The sequence below is a fragment of the Uranotaenia lowii genome, chromosome 3, assembly GCF_029784155.1.
Source record: "Uranotaenia lowii strain MFRU-FL chromosome 3, ASM2978415v1, whole genome shotgun sequence".
NCBI lineage: Eukaryota > Metazoa > Arthropoda > Insecta > Diptera > Culicidae > Uranotaenia > Uranotaenia lowii.
The window spans coordinates 172,591,944-172,616,952 of NC_073693.1; the positions used below are offsets into that span (position 1 = coordinate 172,591,944).

A 25,009-nucleotide genomic window follows, 5' to 3' on the forward strand; every position below is an offset into this window, starting at 1 on the left:
TTTTTTTTTTTTTTTTTTTTTTTTTTTTTTTTTTTTTTTTTTTTGTATCGTTTATTTTTAGAGGGATTAACCTTAAGTTTTCACCCTCGTGTTTGGAAAATAACGTTTCTACAATTTTTCATCAAATTTCGCTGTACAATTCACTTATTTTTAGGAATCTTATCAGTTTTTCTTCACTTTCTGTTTCGTTTTGCAATATCACTTCTAGTCCTCCTTCCAGTAATATACTCTGTCTTATTGTTGAATATTTTCGGCATTCCAAAAGTAGATGTTTCACGGTAATCATTACACCACAAGTTAAGCATGTGGGTGTCTCCTTTCCTTCCAGTATATGTTGGTGAGTTATCCTAGTGTGACCAGTTCTGAGTCTGGTCAATATTTTCTGCTCCTTCCTAGTTCCAACGTCAGTCCATTTTCCCGTGATCGATTTGACTTCCCTTAGCGCGATATCCTGTTCATTCCTCCAGTTAACTCCATGTGTTTTCCATAATTGATGTCGAACCCATTTTAGCGCGTCCGCTTTAGGCGTGTTCATCAATAGTATATCTCCATCTCGTCCTAAATTGGCAAGTTGATCCGCTTTCTCGTTGCCAATGATGCCGACGTGACTTGGAATCCATACTAGCGTAACATTTTGCAAATATTTGTGTTTCTGAATGCTTTGAATTATTGGATGTTTCACACCGCTTTCAAGAGCTGTTAAAACACTTGCCGAGTCGGTGTAAATTACTGTAGGTGTGGTTGCTTGCTGGATTGCCAATTTGATCGCTGTTGCTTCCGCCGAGAATATAGAAAATGTGTTTGGCAACTGTTTTGAAATATTTCTCTCCATAGAACTGAATATACCAATACCAACTTTTCCATTGGCTAGTGAACCATCAGTAAACAATTCTGTTTTTGAATTGTATTTATTGTTTTTGAGATTTGCAAAAAGTGATGTAGCTAATTTTTTGTTCCCTCCAGTTTTAAATTCTCTTTTAATGGTCCAATCGATGTTTAATGCACCTTTTTTCCAATCTTTGCCATTTTCTGTGTGGAGTTTTAGAATAGGGGGAATTTTGTGGTTGGTGAGGTTTTCAAGTAGAGAGTTTGCTCGGTTTAGTATATAATTTTCATTGTAGTTAACCCTTTCAGATATCCAGATGGCCTTTCTCGCCCAGTTTTCCACTGCGAGAAATTCGAATGGCAGTACTCCGTTTTCTACATACAAAGCTTTTATTGGCGTTGTGTAGAAAGCTCCTGATACTGTTCTTAGCATATTATTGTAGGTTGTTTTCAGTTGGAGGATTTCTTGAGGCTCGAAGAATTCCCATCCATAAAATAATTTTGCTATTACAGTTGCAAATCCAATTTTTAAGAGAGTTTCGCGACTACCAAATCTGCTGATAACTTTAAGAAATCGAATCCTTGCTTCGCAATCAACTTTAACTGTTTTGATGTGTGAATTGGCATTTCCATTTTGGTTTATGTTTATTCCTAATATTCGAGTACTTCTTTTCCTTGGTATTTCCACACCGTTTGCTTTAAGCATTTTCATTCTGAAAAAGTGATGGCGACCTTTTGTACCAGAGCATGTGTGTAGTAGAGTACTTTTTCTGGCATTAATTGAAAATCCATTTTTCTCGGCCCATTTCATTATAGCATCAATTCCCTTTTGTAAATTTTTGCGGCAAATAGCTGCAAATTTACTTCCACAAATCAACAAGATATCATCTGCATAAATTAGTATTTTAATATTTCTGGGAATGTGTTCAAAAACTGTATTAATCACCAGTAGGAAAAGTGTTGGAGAGATTACTGAGCCTTGAGGCACTCCAGTTTCTTGTGGTCGAGCAGAAGACAGGGCTCCATTTACTCCCACTCGAAACATCCGGTTTTGAAGAAATTTTCTTACCATTTGATAAGTTCAATTTCCGATCTTTATTCTCACTAACGCTTGTAAGATGCCTTTTCGCCAAGTTCTGTCGAAAGCCTTGGAAAGGTCGAGTGAAACTAGTTCTGAATGTTTCCTTTCATGACGGTGCTCAGTTAATATGTCTTTTAATTGACTGAGGTAGCTAGTGGTGCCTCTACCACTGCGGAAGGCATGTTGATTACGATGGAAAACATTATTTTCTTCCAAGAAATACTGGAGTCTGCGGTTTATCATTCTTTCGTAAGTTTTCGCTAAGCATGAAGTAAGAGCGATTGGACGAAAATTTTCTGAATCACCTGGTTTGGGAATAGGAATAATTATACTACCCTCCATTCAATTGGATAATCTCCCCTTTGCCATAAATCATTGAAGGACTTAAGTATAACTCTTTTTGCGATTGGTGGCATATTCGTAATCATACTATATGTTATTTCGTCCGGTCCGGTTGCTTTCCCAACACATTTGCTCAGAGCTGAATTTAATTCTGCGCCTGAAAAGTCGGTGTCCATAAATTCGTTGTTTGAAATAAATGGTGGAAGTTCTATGCTTAAATCTGGATGATTGGTTTGAGTGAAATTTTCTTGGAAGTTGTCTGCTATGTGATTGGCTATCTTTTGTGAATCTTCAGTGTACTCTCCTCTTATCGTCATTTTTATTTTTTGGGATGTTTTCTTTCCCGTTATTTTACCAAATCTTTGCCACATTTCGGAGGTTGGTGTGTGGGCGTTGAAAGAACTGGCAAATTCTTCCCAGGCTTTCTTTTTACCCTTTTGGACCGCATCCCTTGCCTCGGCTCTAGCATGTCTAAAATTTTCGTTTCTATCTCCCCAATTATCGTCTGTTCTTAATGTTTTGCGTAAAATCTTCCATTTTTCTTTCCTGTCTCGAATTTTTCCTTCAATTTCCTCAGTCCACCACAGAGCGTATTTTGGAGCAGTGTTTCCCGTTGTACGCGGGATTGCGCGTTTTGCGGTTTCGAAAATGGTTTTAGTAATGTTACTTATATTTGGTAGCGTTATAGAGAGAAGTTCGTCGCTTATGTCTTGCTGGTATTTCTCCCAATTAGCTTCTTTAATTTTCCATTTTTTAACAGTAGGCAGATTCTCAAATATTCCATCAAGCATAACTAATATAGGAATATGATCACTGTTGAAGGGTTCAGAGTGGGTTGACCATTTTAACCTACTAAGAATTGATGTGGATGCAAAAGTGATATCAATTGATGTGTCCTGATTATTTTGAGTTGGACTAAATCTAGTAATTGAACCGTCGTTTAGTGCAACCATTTCATTTTCAGCTGCCCAATTAAAAATCATTTCGCCCATCGGATTTGTGGTATTGTCCCAAGCAGTATGACGACCGTTAAAATCTCCTCCTATTAAAAAAGGGGGGTGGAGATTTTCTACTATTGATCTCAGCGCTTCTTTTGCCATATTAGAATATCCTGTTTTATAGTGGTTGTAAACACAGACTAAAGTTACTTTTAATGGAGAAAGTAACCTGACTGCTACCGCTGGAATGCGTGGATCGAGGTCAATGACTTCGTGTGGTACTTGTTTCAATACTCCAAGTACCGCATGCCCTTTTTTTGAATTTGGTTGAAATTTAGATGTATAAATATTGTAGTTACGTTCCCAAAAAGTACTATAAGTATCAGTGAGTGTTTCTTGCAACATTATACTTATCGGTTGTTTGTTCCAGACCATCTTCGTTAGCTCCACTTCGTTCCTCCAAAATCCTCGTATATTCCACTGCAGTATCAGTGGTTGACCTCTAGATCTCGCGGATCGAGGCGATGGCGCTGCATGGGTGAGTGGGTGCGTAAAACTTCTACTGGTTCCTTCGCCGGGGTCAAAGTGTGTCGATATGTTCGCCCTTCCTGGTGTTAGCGAATTGTGGGTGGTGTGTTGTTGCGAATTTTGTGATGACCTAGGAAGGGTGAGCGAGTTTGAAACTGTTCGGTTTGGATTGTTAAGGGAACTTACTTGCAAGTGCCCCGGTTGCCCCCGTACGGCACGCTCTCGACGAACATCTGGCGTCCCAGGATCATGCCAAGCAGCCGACGGGGGGCGAGGGCTTTGGGACATCGTTGCGCCTATCTGGGCTGTGGGAGAAGGTTCACCCTCTACGGGTATGAGGATTGCGTCCCGGAGGGCTAGCCTACCATCCCACATATTACCCGGGAACCCTACTTCACTTTCGGAGATCCCGTGCCACAGATGGCCTGGTAGCTCCGTGATTTTGTTGTTTATGTTGCTGATGTTGTTGGTGGTTGGTGATGGTGTGTCGATCATTTGCTCTGTTGTTTTATATGCTGCTATCATTTCACTTCCGAAAAAACTGCTCGTTGGTTGCCTCCATGCTTTCGTCGGAATCATCTAATGTTGCTTGCTCTTCTTCATCTTCATCTTCTTCAGTTTCCGTTTGTTTTGCGTTCTTGTTTTTCTTCTTGTTGGCTAAAGGAGATAGTGGTCCTCGTTTTCCTGTTTTCTCACCAGCATTTTTAGACTGTTGTTGATTTTTACTTGTTTGCCTCGTTGCCATTGGAGATGGCGGGTTCATCTGTGTATTTACTTTTTTCGGGACATTTTTGGGAACTTGGAATCCAAGTTGCCAAAGTTGTTGTTGAACTGCAGCATGAAATTGCTCTGGCTGTTGTTGTTGATTAACAACAGGAGTTGTCATTCCAGATGCTGGAGATCCAACTCGGCTGCGATCTTTGTTTGGTGTCATTGTTGGGGAAATATTGTGTTCGCGGAAGTAGTTTTTTACTCTTTCCTTGTATAAGGAAAATTCGGCTTCAATCTTCGAATATTGTTCTTTTTCTTTCATTAGGATTTCAATTTTTTCAGTCAGAGTTTTCACGTTCGTTATAAGAGATTCAATGATTTTATCTTTCTTGACACTGTCCGCATCGGTGACCGATGCATAAGTGGGTGTAGCGTTTGGCATGCTAACCTTTTTCCGAGCTTCAGCCCAGGAAATGGACTCATCCGTTTTTACGCGAATGACCGCTTCCTCATGGCGATACAGAGGGCATTTCCTCCCCGCCGCGGAGTGTTCGTTATTTTCTTCAGGACAGTGTGGGCATTTGAATTTTTCTGTGCATGTGTTTTCGGTGTTTGAGTGATTACCGGCACATCTAGTACATCGCGTTTTCCCTTGACACCTTTTTTTGGTATGTCTGTACTCCAGACAATTCCTGCAAATTATTGAACTTTCGTAGTAAGTACGAACCGAGACTTTCATCCACCCAAAGTACACTTCTTGAGGAAGACGTGTACTGCCGAATGTTAAAACCATTAAAGTACACCTGGTTTTTTATCGACGAATTTTGTTATTTTTCTGACTGCAGTAACTCCCTGGTTTTTGAGCTGTTCTAAAATTTCATTTTCCGACAAATTGGTTGATTCCGGCTGGAAAACTATTCCCAATGTTTTGTTGAGTCCGTGATGATCGAAAATATCCACCGTTGTATTATTATCGAGAACCTTTATTTTCTTCAATTCATCCGCTAACTTGATATTGAAGGTGCTTAGGGTGTAACTTAACCCTTTTCCATCGATCGACATCTCTACCTCTTTTTTAAGCGGTTTTCCCAATTTACTCTCGATTATTGATGAGAACCAAAATGGATTGTTTGGTAAGGGGTTAGGATTTTCTGCTGCGCGTTTGACCATGAGAAATATTTTGCGACCGTCAAATGTTGACGAACGCATATAGGGGGGGATTGGAGATGAATCCACATCTACTGTGGAACCCCCATCCCCGGGGGACGCGCCGGGCATGGCGCTTTAAATTTGCACACTTTTTCTACCAGATTCACTTGCGGTAATCAATAGGGAAGTAGGAAGAGTACCCTAATAACCCAAATTGGAAAGGGAGCCCCCACCCACCCCTCACTTCCGTTTCCGTTTTCAGCGATAACTACAACTATCGCTACCAGGCGACCAGGTTCGCTAGGGCGTGTTTGCTATCACCACCAAACACTCAAGCACGTGTTTTCAGTAGAGCTTTCCTGCTCTATTTTTCACTCCCGCCACTGCGTGTGGTAAGCGCGCCTCTCTTCTATTAATTCTCTCACTCCCGTTCACTTTGACCCGTAAGCTTTTTATGGCAAGAGCGAGCTTTCGCTTTGCTGCTACCACTATTACTCACTCTCTCTGTTTCGAACTACTCAGCTGTTCCGCTTATTTGTCTTCGAAAACACTACCGCGCGCCAAAACAATTTCGAATTTTTTAGCCCTTCACTTAGGCTGCCCGATATACGGGACTTCACGCACACTATTTCGTGCTCACTGTATCTATTGGGGACTATCTATATGTGCTTTACCGAAACCCGAGGGGAATTATCGAAATAGTATCACTCAACTAAATCTCTCTGTGCTCACTTCACTGAGGTTGATTTTCAAAACACCATTTACCGGATGTTCATGCAAAAGCTCAACGATAAAGAATATCCGTTTATCACTTCCGACATGCGATTTTCGATAGATTTATCCGCCGAACGATTTGATAGAACTGCCTCTTACCACTGTAATCTGTAATCATAATTGAAACATATTAATGAGTCCAGATTGAAAAAATCTGAAACAATTTCGTCATTCGAATTTTTTTTCAAATTCACAAGTTTAATTACGAAAAAAAGTGAAAAAAAATATATATAGAAACCCGTAGATTCAGAATCGAGTAAGAGATCTCTGGTTGAAAGTTCTAATCAAATTTTCATTTTTACTTATTCTCTTACTTATCTGGAATTTAGATTCAGATTTTGAATTGAGGTTCAAAAAGCAAAATTCCGACTCGATTTTAAGTTTTATAATCAAGCTAGAGCTAGAATCAAGCTAGAAAAATCTAGATTTTAATTTTAGAAACTTTATTCATGGGGTTCAGTTCTGAAATATAAAATTTTAATTGATAATTTTTGTCGATAAAAGATCTTGTATCAGGTGAAATTCAGCGGGAAATTTTAATTATTTTTAAACATTATTTATATGGCAGATTCTTCAAAATAAAAACAACAAACAAATATCTTAAATTTTATTCGGGTTTACAATAGAAGAAAAAAACCCTTATTTGTACCGTAAACCTGATTTGTTTCTCTTATTTCTGAATATTTGATGCATTTTCACGAATGCTTATAATCGTTCTGCTTGTGGTTTAAAAGAATTCTTGCCAATTTAAGTTAACACAAAAAGTTTATCTTTTAGATGTAATCCTTCAAAATCCCTTATTGATTTGTTTTAAATTAATGTTTCGGCTACAGTCGTTTTATTTAACATATCTGGTGTCATTCGCGACTTTCATCAACGATGCATTCGGTAGAAAGTCATCAAAAAAGCTTATTCGGTACAACTCGATGTTGACTTTCGGGCTCGAATTCACGGACAAAAGCTCAGAAGGAAACTGACTTGTCAACTGAGCTACATCACAAGTCTTCATATTTGTCAAAACTTCATGAAAGAAATTGGCAACTCCTAGGGCTTTTTTCCAAAGTTATGATTAGAAATAAATAACTTTTAATTTAAAATAACTTTAAACTAAATAATTGAATAGTACCTACACATTTTTTTTTAATAATTCTTTGTGTATGTTTTGTACAAGCAAAAATTTTATAGGAACAAAATTGTCACAAACCACCCCCCCCCCCCCCCTCCTCAAAAATAAATTGCAAATAAGTGCAATCCGCTTGGTAAGCTCTTTCCCGCCGTTAATAAACTACGAGCAAAAAAAAAACAGAAAAACAAAAACAGGACTCACGTTTGTTGTACGTTTTGTCTGCCGGGATGTTTCCGTTCGGTTCCAGCCGATCCAGATACTCCTCGGAGGTGTAACCGTTGAAGGGCACTTTGCCGCCACGCGTGTGGCCATGGCCATGATGATGGTGATGATGGTGGGGGTGATGGTGGTGGTTGTTGTGCTGTGTGCTGTCGTCATTCTCTTCTCGCGATATCGCTGCAAGTGGGAAAAAAGAAAGAAAATTAACATTAGTCGGTCGTGAAACGTGATGTGGGCTGGAAAAAAAAGGATGTCCCACCCACATTCGTGGGGTGACGTATTATTTGTTTGTTCAATCGATAGATGCTATACGAAAAATACAAATAAACTAGATTCAAATTGTGAAAACGTGCGCGAGATAACTAAAATATTGAACATATTTGTCAATCTAGGATCTTGAACCTGAACTCACAGTGAATAACGGGTGAGTCAAAATCCGCAACCCGTTCTTTCAAACAGCATGCAAGTACCTGTATTAGGCATTTGCGATGTGTCCTTCAACTTCCAATCAGAAAATCGATTAACGCCAACAATGAGTTTGACATTTCGTGTTCTAAAAACCGGCATGTTTTTTACCACTAGCCTCCCTTCACGAGACTGGCTGTATGTTCGTATTCATGCTAAAGCTCACACAATAATACACAAGTATAGACTGCTAGCCCCCCGAAAAAAGTTCTCTCCCCATGAATGAATAATCATCTCCAGGGGGCAATCACAAGCGCTATAGCATATCATCGTCATCGTCGACGACTCGACGTAGCTCTAATTTTGCTTACCTCTAGCCGAAGCTGTTGCATAACCTTACGAGAAGAGGGCTACACGCCACTTCAGGTCAAACGGCATGTAACAGGAACGTTCTTGCCACTCTTCCACGTGTCCTGGCCTGACTGCTCTTGACACGAGGCCACCAACCAGCCAGTCCTCGAACGGAATTTGTGAGGGCCAAACTCGAGCAGTCAATGTAGTAAAACTAAAGTATCGTTCAAATAGCCATTTTGTTCTTGTTTCCCTTTTTTACCCTCAGTTGGGCTCACTAGCAAAGCTGATATTGGGTGGCGTGGTAAAGCTGATGAGAACCTCCGTCCGCACCGACCGACTTCCTACTATACTATTATCGAATGATGGGAAAACTGGGTCAATTACTTGCATAAACTACGCGGCAAACTGGCCGGATTTTATTTCCTCTTTACTCCTGATCTCACGGATTCATGGGCATCATTCTCGCCGAATATCGACCGTGTTTTTCTGGTTTGGAGACCATGGTTGGTGACTAGCAGCAGTGGTGTTTAATTGTTGGTTGACTTATCCAACTTAAAGTTTGTGAAGGTGACAGAAATGTCACGGTCCCTCATGACCACTTGGATGCAGTCTAGCCAGTTCATCAGTGTGATTAGAAAATTGAAGACAATTTTTCTTGAATTCTATGGATTGTTGAACTGATTATAATGTAAAGAATAGAAAAAATCTAGGCACGAAAACATATCAGCAAAGGACAAAAAGTAGCGAAGGTTAAAATCCTTTCAAAATAAATGGAACAGTATCTATAGAACAGATTCATCTCAGTCATTGATTGGACGAAATGAAATAAACGTTTATTGAAGATTCCAAATGGATTTCATTAAAATGTCATTACCTACTTATGTGATAAGTTTGAAACAATTTACGTTGTTCATTAGACTTGTGTCCTGATGTGAAAACATTCTCTTTTTTTAAACCGAATCCTATTGAAGGATTTTTGTCTTTCAGCAGGTTTAAAAAGCAAACATACCTTGAATTTTAAGAAATGATTGTTTCTTTTATGTAGTTTCAATTAATCCACTCGAATACTTTTTGTATCCCAAAAAACTGATACTATCTACTAGACACGAACTCGTTTCAGGGTGCATACATCCCGTTAGCCTTTTGTTTTGATTCAGGGATGTAGAGATAACAACAGAATCTCATCGGTTGAAATAGACTGGTGCGTCAAAAATCGATGAACAATTTTATTTCATTTTTCTGAACACAAGCTTCGGCTGCGTTCACTGGTGGCTCCAGAGAGCGAGGTCAGTAAATTATGAACAATTTTGATACATCCTTTCTGTGATATTATTGTCTCTAAATAACACATGAAATATAACATTGAATCTATCTATCTAGGGGTCCAGTGCCGATTGTCCGACGCATGGGACTGTGATAAAAGATCTCCACGACTGGCGATCCGAAGCCAGCGTCTTCACTTGCTGCCAGTCGAGGTTTCCGTCAACTGTGCGGATTTTTACGGCTAGACGGATTTGACATTTGAATTGAAGATTCAGATTTTCGTTCGTAAAGATCTGGCGTGAGCGCCAGATGTTTCGGTAACTCGCAAACGCAAATCGAGCTTTTCTGATCCATCAGGCGTAATCTGGCTGCCAAGATACTGGAAGCACTCCACTTTCTCAACCTGTTGCCCAACTGTCACGGAATTGAAACGATTTTCTGTGTTGATCTCCATTGACTTGGTCTTTCCGACATTGACTTTGAGACCTGCTGCCTTCTAACATTTATAAGAAAAATTTAAGCTTTTTTTTTTTTTAAATTTAATCATTTATTTTTCTTTCGAAGGCTCGTTTGCTGTAAGGCCTAAGGAGCCGAGTGATATTTTACATCTTTCAGATGGGAAAATTTAAGCTTTGTTACGGTTAACTCTTGTTTGGAAATGTTAGTTTTTCTACTCATTCTGTTGACAGAGTGAAAGTATTGGTGGCTCCAGAGAGTGGTTGAATGCTTGTAGCTTTGATCTCATTACGCTCTGAATTATTCAGTCATATGAACGCTCTCTATTATTTTAACGAGCCAAAATTATGAGTGATGGTTAAATATCAAACCAAAATATCGATGCATTATCGAATTAGGAAAAATTAGCATTTCTAAGCTTTAGAAAAAATATATGATAGTAAAAAAAACAAAATTTTAATTCAACATTAGAATAAGAATCGAATTCAAAACAAAACTCATATAAAAAAACAAAAAATCAGAATCTAAACTCAATATTAGATAGAAATCGCATCAAAGCTTCACATTAAATATGAGTATTGGGTGGCTAAACTAGTAGAAGTCGAATTTCGCTCTCTGACGCTATCTTGAAATTCAAGTTGGTGGCTCCGATTGACTTTAAAATGCTGTAAACGACTACAAATCCCATTTAAACCCCACAATATGAGTATTGGGTGAAAGGGCTCAACCAGAAGATGTAAATTTTTGCTATCTGACACCACCCAAGATGGTAACTTCCGCTGACCTTTAAAATGCTGTAAATGATCGAATATCTCATAAAAACTTCATGCGATTTTCAGTGATTTACAGCATTTTAAAGTTAAGCGAAAGCCGCCATCTCGGATGTAAAGACGGCGTCAGATAGCGAAATTTGACTTCATCTAGTTTAGCACTTTCACTCAATCCAGGGCTGGTTTTTTTTTCAACGAACAAAGGAATTTAAAATAAGTTTAACATATTGCCTTAAAATAACCATTATGTCTGCATAAAAGGCAGTTTCTGATATCTTCAAACAAAAATTGTTAATCCATGACATGGAAACATCACAAAACAGTTAATAAAATAATCGAAAATGTAAACTCTGATAAGAGCTGTCAAATTCAAAATTCAATTTTCAATTTATTTAATAGTTCAATCGCCAACTAAAATTCTCTGTTTTGGAAAAAAATCAATGATAAACAAATAACTGGTTTTTATTGCATCATCGAGTATCATAGTAAGTGCTACTTCGAAAGCAGAATAAATATTTTTCTCATGACAATTGAGTAGTAACATTAATATTTGAGACTAAGAATCCAAAATTTAAAAAAAAAATGAACAAAAGAATTCAATTTTTATTTCTTGAAGAGACAGATATAAAAAAATAAACAAAAGAATTCAAATTTTATTTCATGGAGATACAGATATAAAAGTTCAAGAGAAAATTTCAAAACCATAAATCAGATTTATCCATTATCCAGAACCACTATTCAGTGTCTCATATTCAAATCATAATTTCGAATAAAATTCGGACACGAATGCCACAAGGATGGTGAAGTGAAAGAAAGAAAGAAAGAAATTACAAATAAAATCCAAATACAAAATTTAAAATTAAAGTTACAATCAGAGCCAAAACAAGAATTACAAATTGTTTAATTTAATGTTTATTAAATTTCATATATTCAAAACACAAAAAAAAAGTTTTCATGTTATGTGCCGAAAATTTTAAATGCAATGGTGATTACAATTTTCAATTAAGAAAAAGATTCTCAAAAGATCAAATATTAAAAACAGAAACTTTTCTGAAAAAGTTATTCTAAATGTGACAAAAGTTGAAAACATAAATTCTAAATGTTAATTAGACATTAAAAAAAACTCGGAATCAGTAATCAAGTAATTAAGTAATTCAAAAGTGATAAGAAATCCAAATAAGTTTAGTACCTTCAAAAATGATCTCGACTTCTCAATACTCAGAAAAATTATGAAACTAAAGGAACAACACAAGCCTTGAAAATCTCAATGATTTTTTTTCTCTGCTTTAAAATGAATAAGAAGACAAGATTAGAAAAATAGAAATATTAAATTTCAAAGAATCACTCACGGAAGTTTGCAATTCAACTACGAGAATGTTTTCATGATGTTTATTTAAGAATGGATAATTGGAAAATGATATCTATCTAATTCAGGATATTTACTTCAGCAGAGTATAAATATAAAATAAAAATACCTCAGAATCTTTAGTATAAGACTTTGGTTCTATCAACTAGAAGTGTTTCAATTCGAATTTCAAATCTTATACTGGATTTGGAATAGAAATTTAATATTGCCGTTGCCGTATTGCCGAAAAACTCAGTATTGCCCTTCAAATTTAAGCAACTACTGTAGTTTTTTTTTCATTTTTCTTGTTTTTTCTCAAAATGGATTATCAGAAAAAGGGTGCATACATTAATTTTGCATTATTTATATTTAGGCTTTTAAAGTGAGCAATCTCAATTGCCAATTTTTTTTTCAGCAAAGCTTTAAAAAAATCATAATTTCGAATGATTTTTAATGTTTTTTTTTTCACTATCCTTGATTATTTTTTTATTTCAATGATACCTGATTTTTACCCGGATAGTGTCCGGTTAATATTCTGAAGTGTTTGCTTAAAAAGTTTTAAATTTAATTTAAGTAAACATATTGAATATTCATAAAGTTCCTCACAAATAATGTAAGTTTTAAGCTATCTTGTAATTTTACAAAATGTTTGTGCTTAATGAGAATTAAAAATGTTTTTTTAACTCTATATCTTCTTTCTCCAAAAACTAATAATTACTGATATTATTCAAATTTCGACAAAGACATTCCAGTCATCGCAAAATTCGTAAATTGTCTTGATGTGAAGAGGATATTTCAAAATCAAAACCTGCAAAATCAACTGCAACCTCCTAAAATATATTCCTAGTTAAAAAATTAAGAGAATGTGATGTAGGGTAAGCATTCCAGATTCCCCAAATTTGTTTGGACATGCCCACGTTTTCAAAGTAGAGTGGACAAGTAAAGGTTGCCAAAATATTGTTAAAAAAAGATTTACTGGGTTTATTCACATTAAAAAGAAACAAGAAATTGTGCTCAATTTTTTTAAAACTAGGTGTCAGTAACCAAGCTTTATCTAATTTATTGTACTCGGAAGTTTTAAATATCGAATCGAAAGCTACTGGCGTGTTCATGAGAAACGATTACTCAAGGTGTTTTTATCACTTTCTTTATAAATTTTCTTCGAATAATCAGTGGATTCATCTTGGATTTTGCGTTGGAAAATGCGAAATAGAATGTCCAGATATTGTTTTGATAAAAAAAATGTCCTGATTTGAACAGCCCGATTGAATGTGGGAAAATTTCTGCACTGTTTATTCAAGGGGGCCCCCTCAACTTATATTACAGTAAAACTATAAGAGATATTGTTTCAGGGGGCCTTTGGTGTTATAATTTCAATTTTCTAGTTTTGTTTTCCTTGATTTCTAGAACTTCAAGTAGTTTGATGTAAAACTTTTTTTTCTCTCGGGGGGAGGGGGGCAATTGCTCCCCTTGGTATGGTGTAAGTTAATATGTTTTCATCGTAAAATGCTCTTTCGATCGTTTAAATATCTGTAGAAATTTCTTCTAACTTTTCTGTTCATCTTTATCAATTTTCAATTCTTATATTTATACTCCAAGAATATGCTTTCACTGATTTTTTTTTATTTACACATGGTTTTATTAAGGCATTTCACTTTATAAAGTTTTTATGTGCCGGGAGTATTTAATTTATCCTAACTTTGCCTTAGTAAGAGGGGGTTTTTCATTGAAATGCCGGAACTTAAATTTACAAAATAAAAAATACCAAATAATAAGGTTTTTGGGCAGAAAAAAGCAGCTAGCGGATTTCAAAAAACGCTAAAGTTTTAAATTGAAAATGAAGGAAAATAGATAAAAACTATACATTCAAAATTGTCTTTCTAATTTTACATACATTGTTGTGTCGTCAGACAACTGCAGATGGACAAAATAGATTTGTTCTTGCTTGATATTCTCAGTTAATCACAACATAGAAAACTATACAAAGGGGTTAACAATTCCACGTTGATCTCACAGTGATCATAAGACTGAATCGATTTTGGATCATTTTTGAATTTTTCAAAACATGGGGTCTTAAAACCTTCGTTTTGGTTTAAAACTCATTCATGATTTTTTGTAGAATTTTTAGGTAACGTTTACATGAGTAAATTTGAACTTTGAGGGTTGTATGGGAAAATTGAATATTTTGTACTGGAATATCACCATCATTTTTATTTCTTCTGTGGAACCGAGCTTATAGTTTTTGTGCCAATTTATAAATTCACGTAAGAAAATTTTCCGCTGAACAACTTTTTTGAAGACCGTAAATTCGCATCTAATTTAAGCAAAAAAGTTATAACCTCTTGAACAGGGGTATTTATGTCTTCTGGCATTTAAAAACAAAAACAATTGACATCACTGCTGGTGCCTCGCGAAGTATTGCATGAAAATTAGTCACTGCACGTCACTGCAAATTTGTATAGAGGAAAAGATGTTTCCAGAAATTTGGAAACGGCAGAAGCTGGTTCTGCTGCCCAAACCAGGAAAGCCATTGGGGAACCCATCGGCATACAGGCCAATATGCCTAAGTACTAGATACGGTTGGAAAGGTTCTGGAAAAAGTGATTTTGAATCGTATCCAGCACTACACCGAGGGCGAAGGCGGTTTGTCCAACAATCAATTCGGCTTTCGATGCACAGTCGACGCCATTCGAACTGTCATCGAAACGGCTGATAAATCCAGACTCAAGAAGAGAAGAGGGGACCTTTTTTTGCGGTAGTAACATTAGATGTGCGCAACGCCTTCAATAGTGTCAGCTGGGCAGCGATTTCTTCTTCGCTAATAAAAATGAGGATACCGAAATATCTGTGCAAATTAGTGGAAAGCTATTTCCAGAACCGCAAGCTTCTATACATGACGAGCGAAGGATTTCAGGAAATGGATGTTATAGCTGGAGGACCGTAAGGGTCGATACTGGGCCCGGTTCTGTGGAATATATCGTATGCCAGCCAGAGGAAGTAAAGTTGGTTGGATTCGCGGACGACGTCGTGCTACTAGCGACGGGTTACTCAACAGAAATCGTCCAGCTTCAGAGGCTGTAGAAGCGGTAGAGAGCTGGATGCACTCCAAAAGTTTGCAGTTGGCTCACCACAAAACCGAGATGGTCCTGATATCAAACCTGAATTCACCGCAAACAGGCAGGATTACAGTTGGATCATGCACTATCGAATCAAAGCGTGAGCTTAAATATTTGGATGTGATGATTGACGACCGGCTCAGCTTTAAAAACCACGTTGAGTATGAATGTAGTAAGGATCCGAAGTAGTAAGCAAAGGATAATTTCGAATGTAGTTTCGTCAATCCTTCGGTATAGAGGGGCAGTCTGGAAATCTGGTCTTAACATCCAGTGTAACCAGCAGAAGCTGAACAGTGTACAGAGACGAATGAATTTGCGGGTCATCAGTGCATACTAGACTGGCCCATAACCAAAAAAATCCTTATATTCCATGCGGCACCCCTTAGATTGGTGCCTTTAGGTGAAAAAATGACTTTCTGAAAGTTTCAGGTCATTTGGCAGAAGCACGAGCTGGCGCAAAGGACTTAAAATTTGTATGGAGATTTTCGGTAAAATGTATGAAAAATCGACATACTTTCACTCTTTGTGTTTTAAAATATGTTTCCAGTATGCTAGAAAGCTCAGAATTTCAGGATTTGTAGTTCGAACAATGACAAACAATTTTGTAGAAGATTGTGATGCGATACGAGTTGACTGAGATGAGTTATCCGCAATTGAATGTGTGATATTTTTTCGCATTTCTTTGATATATCGTGAACGGTGTATGGGCTAATAATCGCACCCACTTGATCGCATTGTCACACAATGCAGCAGCTTATAGTTTATCAAACCTTTCTTTCAACGTTTTGCAAAGATATTTGTTATAAAATAGGCTAAAACTTTGCCGAGGACACAAACTTTCTATATGATATTCTTATTGTGTGACAATGCGATAAAGTTAGTACTAATAACTAATAATCCACCTAAACACCGTTCACGATATATCGATGAAATGCGATAAAGATCACACATCCAATTGCGGATAACTCATCACAGTCAACTCGTATCGCGTCATAATCTTTTACAAACTTGTTTGTCATTGTTTGAACTACAATCCCTGAAATTCTGAGCTTTCTAGCATACTGGAAACGTATTTTAGAATACACATTTTCACCTAAAAGCACCAATCTAGGGGGTGCCGCGTTGAAAAAAATGTTGTAAAAATCATCCCATACAAATTTGGGCCAGTCTAGTGCATACCGCACCGTTTCGTCGGAGGCTGCATGCGTTGTAGCGGGAGTCATGCTCATCTCGGTTTTGTTGGTGGAAGACTCCTATTGCTACGAAAATAGAGGCACGCAAAACGTAAGAACACGAGCCAGAGATAGCACCATGGCTAACTGGCAGCAGCTGTGGGACAGCTCAGAAAGCGGAAGGTGGACTCATCGTTTGATCCCAAACATCAAGGAGTGGATGGAGAGAAAGCATGGCTAAGTGGATTTCTACATGACGTAGTTCCTGACTGGTCATGGATGCTTCATGAAGTATCCCCACAAGTTCGGACATGCATCCTCGCCGGTCTGCCTAACATGCGGTGACGTGGACGAGACACCCGAACACGTGGTATTATATTGTCCAAGATTTGAAGAAGAACGTGCCAACATACTCGCCGCCTGCGGACCAGATACGACAGCGGACAACATGTTGCAGAAGATGTGTGATGACATCAACACATTGCAGGCAGTCAGTGATAGGCTCGCCCGGATAATGACTGCTTTGCGAAGGAGTTGGAGACTGACGCAAATAGCGATTGACGTAGGATAACGTAGGTTAACTTTACTAAGCTTAAAGAGTCCGAAGCTATGAAATGAACTACGCAAAACAATTAGCGTAGCCGATGGGACCACAACGTGAAGATGACACTATGATATGCAAAAAATATGCACTTTTTGGCGAGTGTTGCATAAGTAGCGCATATGGGTGAATTAGACACCCCCTGCCGAAGTATTGCCTTAGGCAGGTACCGGTTTGGGAAATTTTCTGAGGCCCTAGGTAGAGTTAAGGGCATACGAGTCGACCCATTGTTCCCATGTAGACACGGCACTCGACATGCATTGGGACCAATTCGTAAAATTCCTTCTTCGAGTTTACCAACAAAAAAAAACATATGAATTTCAAACTTAAAAAATAAGCTGTCAGTATTAAGATTCAAAAGGTTTTTTAGGTCGGTATTTGAATTGAATATTTTTGTGTTAACAATACAAACATCACAAAAGTGGTTTCCTGTCCTGCAATAAGCTACTTGGGGCAAAAGATTCGCAGGCAACAGATAAAAACACAGCCAGTAGTCTAGATATTTTTTCATATGGTTTTCAAAACTCGTTTGTTGGACAATTGACTACTATTTGCGAGAATTTCAATAAATCGGGTTAACACCACCTTTTCATATTTTCATGAACACGATTCTTTAAAAAAAATTAGCATAATTATTTATTTCTCTCCGATTTTAAAGAAAATAATTACATAACTTAGTTTAACCACCACTGATGTTATATATTCTGCCGGAAAGTAGGATGCCACAAGATAAAAAGAGAGTAATTTAAATTTAAATTGGTACTAGTAGCCGGTCAACTACACTACACCACACCACACAGAGAGCAAAAGGTTTTCCGTTGGACGGTTCATTGCGGTGTGGTTATGAATATGAACCAGGACATTCGGAACCGTACTTGGTACTTCTGCTGCTGAAATTAGGTTGCCCCTCTAACGGTCGTTTATAGGATTAAGGCTACCTACCAACGACCGATGATGATGATGATGGTACTAGGCTTCAGTAAACTTTTCAACCAAACGGTCGGACGCTAAAGGTTAAGAGCATACGCTTTGCTACTGCTGAGCTACTGAATGCAGCAGGACGGTGTTTTCATCTAAGCCGTGTGTGTTTGATACAAGCGATTTAAGCGGGAGTTTTTCTCCATTCAAAGCGAGTTTGGTTGCATGATCAAATTTGCATAAGGTTTTACAAATATGTGAAAGTCATGGGCAGCGTTACCGAATTAAACTTTCACATCGGTGCCGGCAAATTGCCATTGCATTGAATGGAATACTTTACAAAGTGTTATAATCGAATGATGAATTAACTACACATGTTGAAATGTGACAGCAATGCACTTGCCATTTTTCCACGGAAAATACTGCATGCATTCGAAAATAACTAGTCCAGCTCAAATCGAATGGAAGGAGGTACATGATTAGCTTCTTCAGTGCATCACGTTCCTTTTCACACGTAACCATTTCTGCAAAAGTTCCAGAGTTATAGCAAAGGAAGGAATAACGTGAAGGTAACGCTCAAAGTTGACTTGAACATATATTTGTAAGAGAAGAAACATATCTTTTTTTTAAAGACTTGAATTGACAAGGGATCTCAAGTCAAACAAAAGAGAAGGATCATTGACTCTTCAACATTCTGAAACATTGCGAAGTTACCTTAAAATGCAGCGCTACCCAGCAAGGATATATGTACGTGGATGGTGCACAGAAACGTGATTGCAATATTTCGTGCGCGTTTGATTCCAAGTTTCATATTTCTCGACGGGGGGACACTTGATTGACACACACGAGATACTCGAAAAGTACTTCCGCTGATACTAACTTGCTGGATTATTGCACCTTCTTTGCCGATTGTTTGATAACGGTGAGAATTGATACACATGTACTAGCGAGTATGACAAGCGATGGAACGGCGCGCAGCTGCCTTGGGACACGACGAGAACTCGAAAATAATATGATATGCTAAGGAAACACACAAGTTTTGAAGGCTTCAAAGCTTCGTCTTCGTATTCCTTGTAACAAAGAAAGAAAATTTGTTTGGATATCTTTTAAAAATCACGGGGATGTGCTTTTTCGAATCAAAGGTGTTCTGTTTTATACGTAATGATAACACAAAAATGATTTTATAAACTGGAATGCAAATTCATAAAACATTTTCAAAATCCAAAAATCAGCATAATACAGGAAATAAGAACACGAACATATATGTGATTAAATTGAACTCACAATTTTCTAATGAATTGGTTTATATTGAAAGCAAATCCCTAGTCTTTTGGGAGTTAAATAACAACAAAATAAAACAATGCTTTTTTGTGTACAGAGTAACAAAAGGTCGAAGAAAATTTCTCGCATAAATTCGACATCAAAAGGGTTTAGAAAAGAACCCGCATTTCTGACCACAAACATTTCCTTGAAAGTGGTTAAAATTGCTCGTTTCCCTTTTCTCTCAAGAGCCTGTTTTGATTTTGCCAATCCTGCAGCCACCAGCAGAATAAGACCTTATACCCAAACGGTAGGTACGTACGTACAAATGGGTTCGAGAATCGATCCTCCTCCAGACACGCTGTTTAGCAGTAGTATCACGTGCCAGCCGGAAATTCGAGCCATCCACACATGTTTTATTAACAAGACACATGAGCGTCGTCGGCCCCTGAGCAGTAACAACAACGACAGAAAAACAGCAGGAAGGCCAGTAAGAATCCATTTCCCAATCCACCTAATGGAGCAGACGATCCTTACTTATGTACACATAAGTAAGCTCGAATGAAATTAACAAGTTATAAGACAATTTAAGCGAATTTATCAATGAGTTTTAATTCAACCTACCTGAATTAGGCATGTTGATTTAGATAATGTTATTCTTCTAAAAATACATCTTGAGAGAATAATTCAAGTTTTGATATGAAGATTTCAATAAATGATTTAATTTACTATACTTAAACGTTTAACCATCAAAAGACATTGTAGACATCATTAAACATTTCATTAAGTTCCTTTTAAATCAAGGAGACACCAAAGTTACTTTACCTTGTGGAATGTTCATGTGCTTATTTATTTACCGGATTTCCTAAGTTCGATCATACTTGCTCCAAAAACTATTTCATGGAAATCAGTCGAATTAAGATTTAGTTTAGAGAGAAAGTTCCCCAATCGTATAACTTATTAATTTTTTTAATAGAACATAAAATTTGAAAAAAAAACCCACAATGTAGGAATAGCTAAAAGTCAATTGAAAATTATAATATTTCCTTGTAATGGTGAATATTACGTTTGTGCGAGTTAAACCAATATCCTGTACCGATTTTGTTCCTGAATCAATTCCACGATTTCAGGATGTAATGGCGTCACCAATATAAAATTCTACTTTTGTAAAACCCTTCATCGATTTTGCCAAATATCATAAAGTCGGAAATCAACAAAGTAGGTGCAAAAGAGTCAAGAAGAAAGAATGAAAACATGGATTTTTTTTCAAATTTCTAATCTAAAAGTTTTCGATTTTATGCAACGTTGACGAAATTCATACAAGTTATTGACCGATTTATTCTTAAATCCAGTTTGGCTGTAAAACTGAACGAATATCGGGTTCGAAATCAATGTTTTAACAAAGGATTCTTAGATCTATATTTTAAACTCAGTTTTAATTCTACGCCAGTTGAACTTTTAAATTAAAATCTTGAGTCAGAGTTTGAATTTAAATTTCTACCTCCAATTGCAATTAAAACAAACACACACATATAGGATCTCAGTGAAACTTCGTGTTTCTTTGAAGAGATCTAATTTACTTAATTCTAAGGCGTCTATCTTTCAAGGATATGAAGGCATCTCACAAATGCTTAAACCAGTGTTCCGAAAATCACTCAATTCTCATGAGAGACACTGAAACGTTTTCAACAGCGAAAGCAAAACCTAAATTGTCGGTTGGTTTATCTCCCAGAGGGGCAAAGATTGTGTTCGACAGCGCTGCTGTGAGAATCAAAGAAATAAAATTTGAAAAAGAGACGTTTCTTCTCCAGTTGGAATTCTCAACTGAGTGAGGGAGGAGCTACCTGATTTTCAGTTTCTTCTTTCAGTCAATAACTTTTCTTGTTCAATCATTCACTCACTCACTCGTTTAATGATCGATGATCGAATGCTGTCTGCCTGATACATCTTGCTTTGTTGTTGCTGTTGTTGGCGAGGACCAAAATAGCCTTTCAAACACGCAGGCAGTATGTATGAACTTATGTATCTGCCGCTCTGCCAGAAAGTACGCAGGCAGTATGAACCGATGCAAGGCCGCATTGATTGAGTTTGAGTGAGTGAGTGAGTGGATTTTCGAATTGGATCTTGTATCAGTCAGTGTCTCAATCATTTCTGAGACACCAGGTAGTGTAATTTATTTATTTATTGACAAATTTTCACAGCTTGAGAGATCGACTTAGATGCGAATCCGCTCTCGCTTTTGAATCTTGTTTACATTGACTTCGCATTGTCGCTCTGCCGAATCTCTAGGGAACAACAGGCAGCAGCAATCGGCTTTGAATGTTTCCAACTAGAAACCTATCATGAGCGTTTCTTCCGAGTGATTTTCGGAACACTGGCTTAAACCACCAGACCACAGAAAGAGTACTATGTGTGCCGTGATCGAGATTCGATCTCATGACCTCTGACTTAGAAGGCGTGAACGCTATCCCCTAGGCCACGGTCGGCGGCTAAATTAATTAGATTCATTTGTCGAACCTGATTAGATCCCTTTTGTTAGCAGTTCTCTGACAAATAAGACGAAAGCGGATGCAATCTATGTGGACTTCTCAAAGGCGTTCGATCGGCTACCCCACAAGCTCCTGATTGATAAATTGGATAAAATGGGCTGGTTAAATGGCTTGAGTCGTATCTTCAAAGCAGAACTGCTTTTGTCAGACAAGGTCATATCAAATCTCGAAACATGATTCCATCCGGAGTTCCTCAATGAAGCTATCATGATTGTTCAATTTCTCTATGAACGACATTTGTGTACATGTCGATTCTGAATATTTTTTCTATGCAGAGTTACTACAGCAGGACCTAGATAAGCTTATGCTGTGGTGCGAAGTGAATATGATGGAAGAGAATCTTTAAAAATGCTAGATTATTACGTTCAACAAAAGTAGGGTCTAAATTTCGCATCCCTACACAGCTGATAACGTGGCAACTGAAAAAGTTGAGTCCATACGTAATCTAGGTGCGTTTTTGTGGATAAGCAATTAACATTCAAGGAACATTTAGGTGTAACGGTAGCAAAAGTAAAAATAGTATCTACTGAGATTTTTGGTCAGCGACACCCACGGATTTAGCGACTCTAAAAGCTTTATATCGCGTCCGCTGCGGCTTGAAGTACAATATTCAAGTCTGATACCGTTTCATGTCCCCTCTTATTCCTTACGGGGTTTTGAGCCTCTAAGATCAAACAACTATGGTAGGAATGAATTTTATAACCCGTTTGACATATCTTGTAAATTGTTCAACCAAGTGTATGTATATTTGGATTTCTATGTAAGAAAGGAAAGTTTCAAGATAAGATTAAGTTATCAGTCTGTATAATATTAAGTTGTCCAAGACAGGGATAAAAAAATAAATAAATAAATTTTTGCCTCAAATTACAATTTTTCAATTTATTATTAAAATAAATCATTTTTTCAATTAAAAATAAAGGCAAAGTTTATAAACAATAAATTTAATTTAATAATATCCCAATTGTAGTCTTAATTACAGGCTATTTGAATTCATATGTCAAAAAAAAACAAAACAAATAAATATAGATTTATATATGTTAATTTTTGAGATTTTTGACAGTTTTGTAAAATTGGTCATTTTTATCATTTATGCCAATTTTGTATGTCTCGATAATTTTGTATTTTTTCGTATTTAAATTATGTTAGTATTTTACATCATATTTGTAAATTTAAAAACTTTTGTGTTTTTATGGCATTTTTATGACGTTTATCATTTTTGTCTAATCTACAATGACAATGCAATGAAAAAATTGGCAAAATTCACACTATTAACAATATAAAAAAGTTACTAAATTTACTACAATTACAAAATTGGCCAAAATTACTAAATTGGCAAGAATGACTTAAATAACCAGAATGAAAAAAATGACGAAAAAGGCAAAAATGGAATAAAATGTTGGGGGAAAATAAAAATCCTTGAAGCAGCCGTATGTTGAAAAATATAAACTTTATTCAGAATAATTTTTAAAGAAAGGAAAAGGTTGAATTTACATTGGGTTTACTACCCACGATCTACAAATTAGCTTTGCTAAACTTCTGAATTGCACAAAGTGCGATTTTTACCGGTTGCTAATAAATTTAGTTCTAAGTTACAAAGATGAGTACATAGAAAATCCGTAACTTACGTGAGGAATAACTAGGCATATAATAGTTCGAAATAGGTTAAGATAATAGTTTCTACACTGGCTTTATCTAGCGCCTGCGGAGTATTTAATTTTAGGTTTAAGTAGGACAATATCAAGGAAACTAGTTACTATTGTTAACTCACATCAATCGTTTTGTTTGATTTCGATCACTATATCATGAGATTGCTTGAATTTTTTCAGCAAGTATCCGGGCCGGACAAACCGAGCAATTTTTTATAAAAACCCGGCAAAATCATTTCGAAATTGATGATCACAAATCCGGGCAAGTTTTGTGAAAACACAGAAATTATTCAACAAAAATCAAGATAAAAAAAAATTTAAAATTTTTTTTTTCATCAAAGTTTATAAACAGATTCAAAATCGTATTTTAGGCTTTGAAAAAGCCTTTCATGATTATTTTTACAAAATCTGCTTAAAAAAATTTGTTTTGGTGGCTAAATTAAAAATATTTACAACACAATTTATTCATCCAATTTATTCATTTAAATATCCGGGCAAACCCGGATAAAACCGGGCAATCTGGCAACCTTACTAAATCAGCGTAGAGTAATGGTGACTATAAATTTTGTATTTAATCCTATGTTTTAATGACTTTTAAAGCAAATAATCTTAGATATATGAGTAGCAAGAACTAAATATCACTCCTCGTTTCCAAATTGTTCTTCGTCACTTCCGTTAGTAATCTCGATACTGGTTATTTGACAGTTCTCTTCAACTGGTCTTTCTCGCCATGGTTTTGTTAGGCGTTACTTCTGTCAATGCTCCCAGCAAAACGACAGGGATGACAAAAATCACAAAAATTACAAAACTGACAAAATTGGTCAAAATTGACAAAATGATATTAATGTGAAAATTGACAAATTAAAATTATTAGGTTTTTTTTTTCAAATGTACAAAATTGAATAAGTTGTTTATTTTTACCAATTTGAGAAAACTTAAGAAAATTCGTATTTTTCAGTTTTATTAATTTTGTCAGTTTTGATAATTTTGTCAACTTTGTTATTTTTTCAAGTGTGTCAATTTCGTCATGTAAATCTCGTTAGTGTTATAAATTTTGTCAATTTCTTCAATTTTGCCATTTAAAAAAAAATTCGTTTAGTTTTTTTTTTGTCAATTCTGTATTTTGCCTTTCTTGATCAGTTTTGTCAATTATGTCATTTTTGTCAATTTTGTCATTGTGGTAATCTTTTTCAAAGTTGACAGTTTTGTTAATTGAGTAAATTTTCCCAATTTACTAAATTTTGACATTTAATAAATTTTGCATTTATATATGTCAATTTAGTTATTTTTACCATTTTCGTAATTCTTTTCATTTTTGCAATTTTTATCGTTTTTTTTTTTGTTCAATTATTCAAATATAAAAATATAGAAAATTGAATAATAGGAGAAAAAACCAAAACTGACAAAATTGACATTTATGACAAAATGGAGAAAATTGACAAAAATGACAAAGCTATCAAA

The 25,009-nt window shown here is 36.4% G+C and overlaps 2 protein-coding genes across 2 annotated transcripts in view; both read right to left on the reverse strand.

Moving 5' to 3' along the window:
- Positions 1 to 25,009, reverse strand: part of LOC129752850 (cyclin-dependent kinase 14) — a 172,701-nt gene that overhangs the window by 133,873 nt on the left and 13,819 nt on the right. Inside the window, exon 3 of the mRNA XM_055748635.1 lies at positions 7,676 to 7,870. Within this exon, the coding sequence (XP_055604610.1) occupies positions 7,676 to 7,870 (195 nt within the window). The remainder of the gene's footprint in view (positions 1 to 7,675; positions 7,871 to 25,009) is intronic.
- On the reverse strand, positions 3,716 to 4,380 carry LOC129750926 (uncharacterized). Its single transcript, XM_055746126.1, has 2 exons — positions 3,901 to 4,380; positions 3,716 to 3,844 (listed from the first exon to the last, which is right to left on the reverse strand). Exons 1-2 carry the CDS (start codon positions 4,291 to 4,293, stop codon positions 3,767 to 3,769), a joined length of 471 nt encoding a protein of 156 aa, XP_055602101.1. The 5' UTR covers positions 4,294 to 4,380; the 3' UTR covers positions 3,716 to 3,766.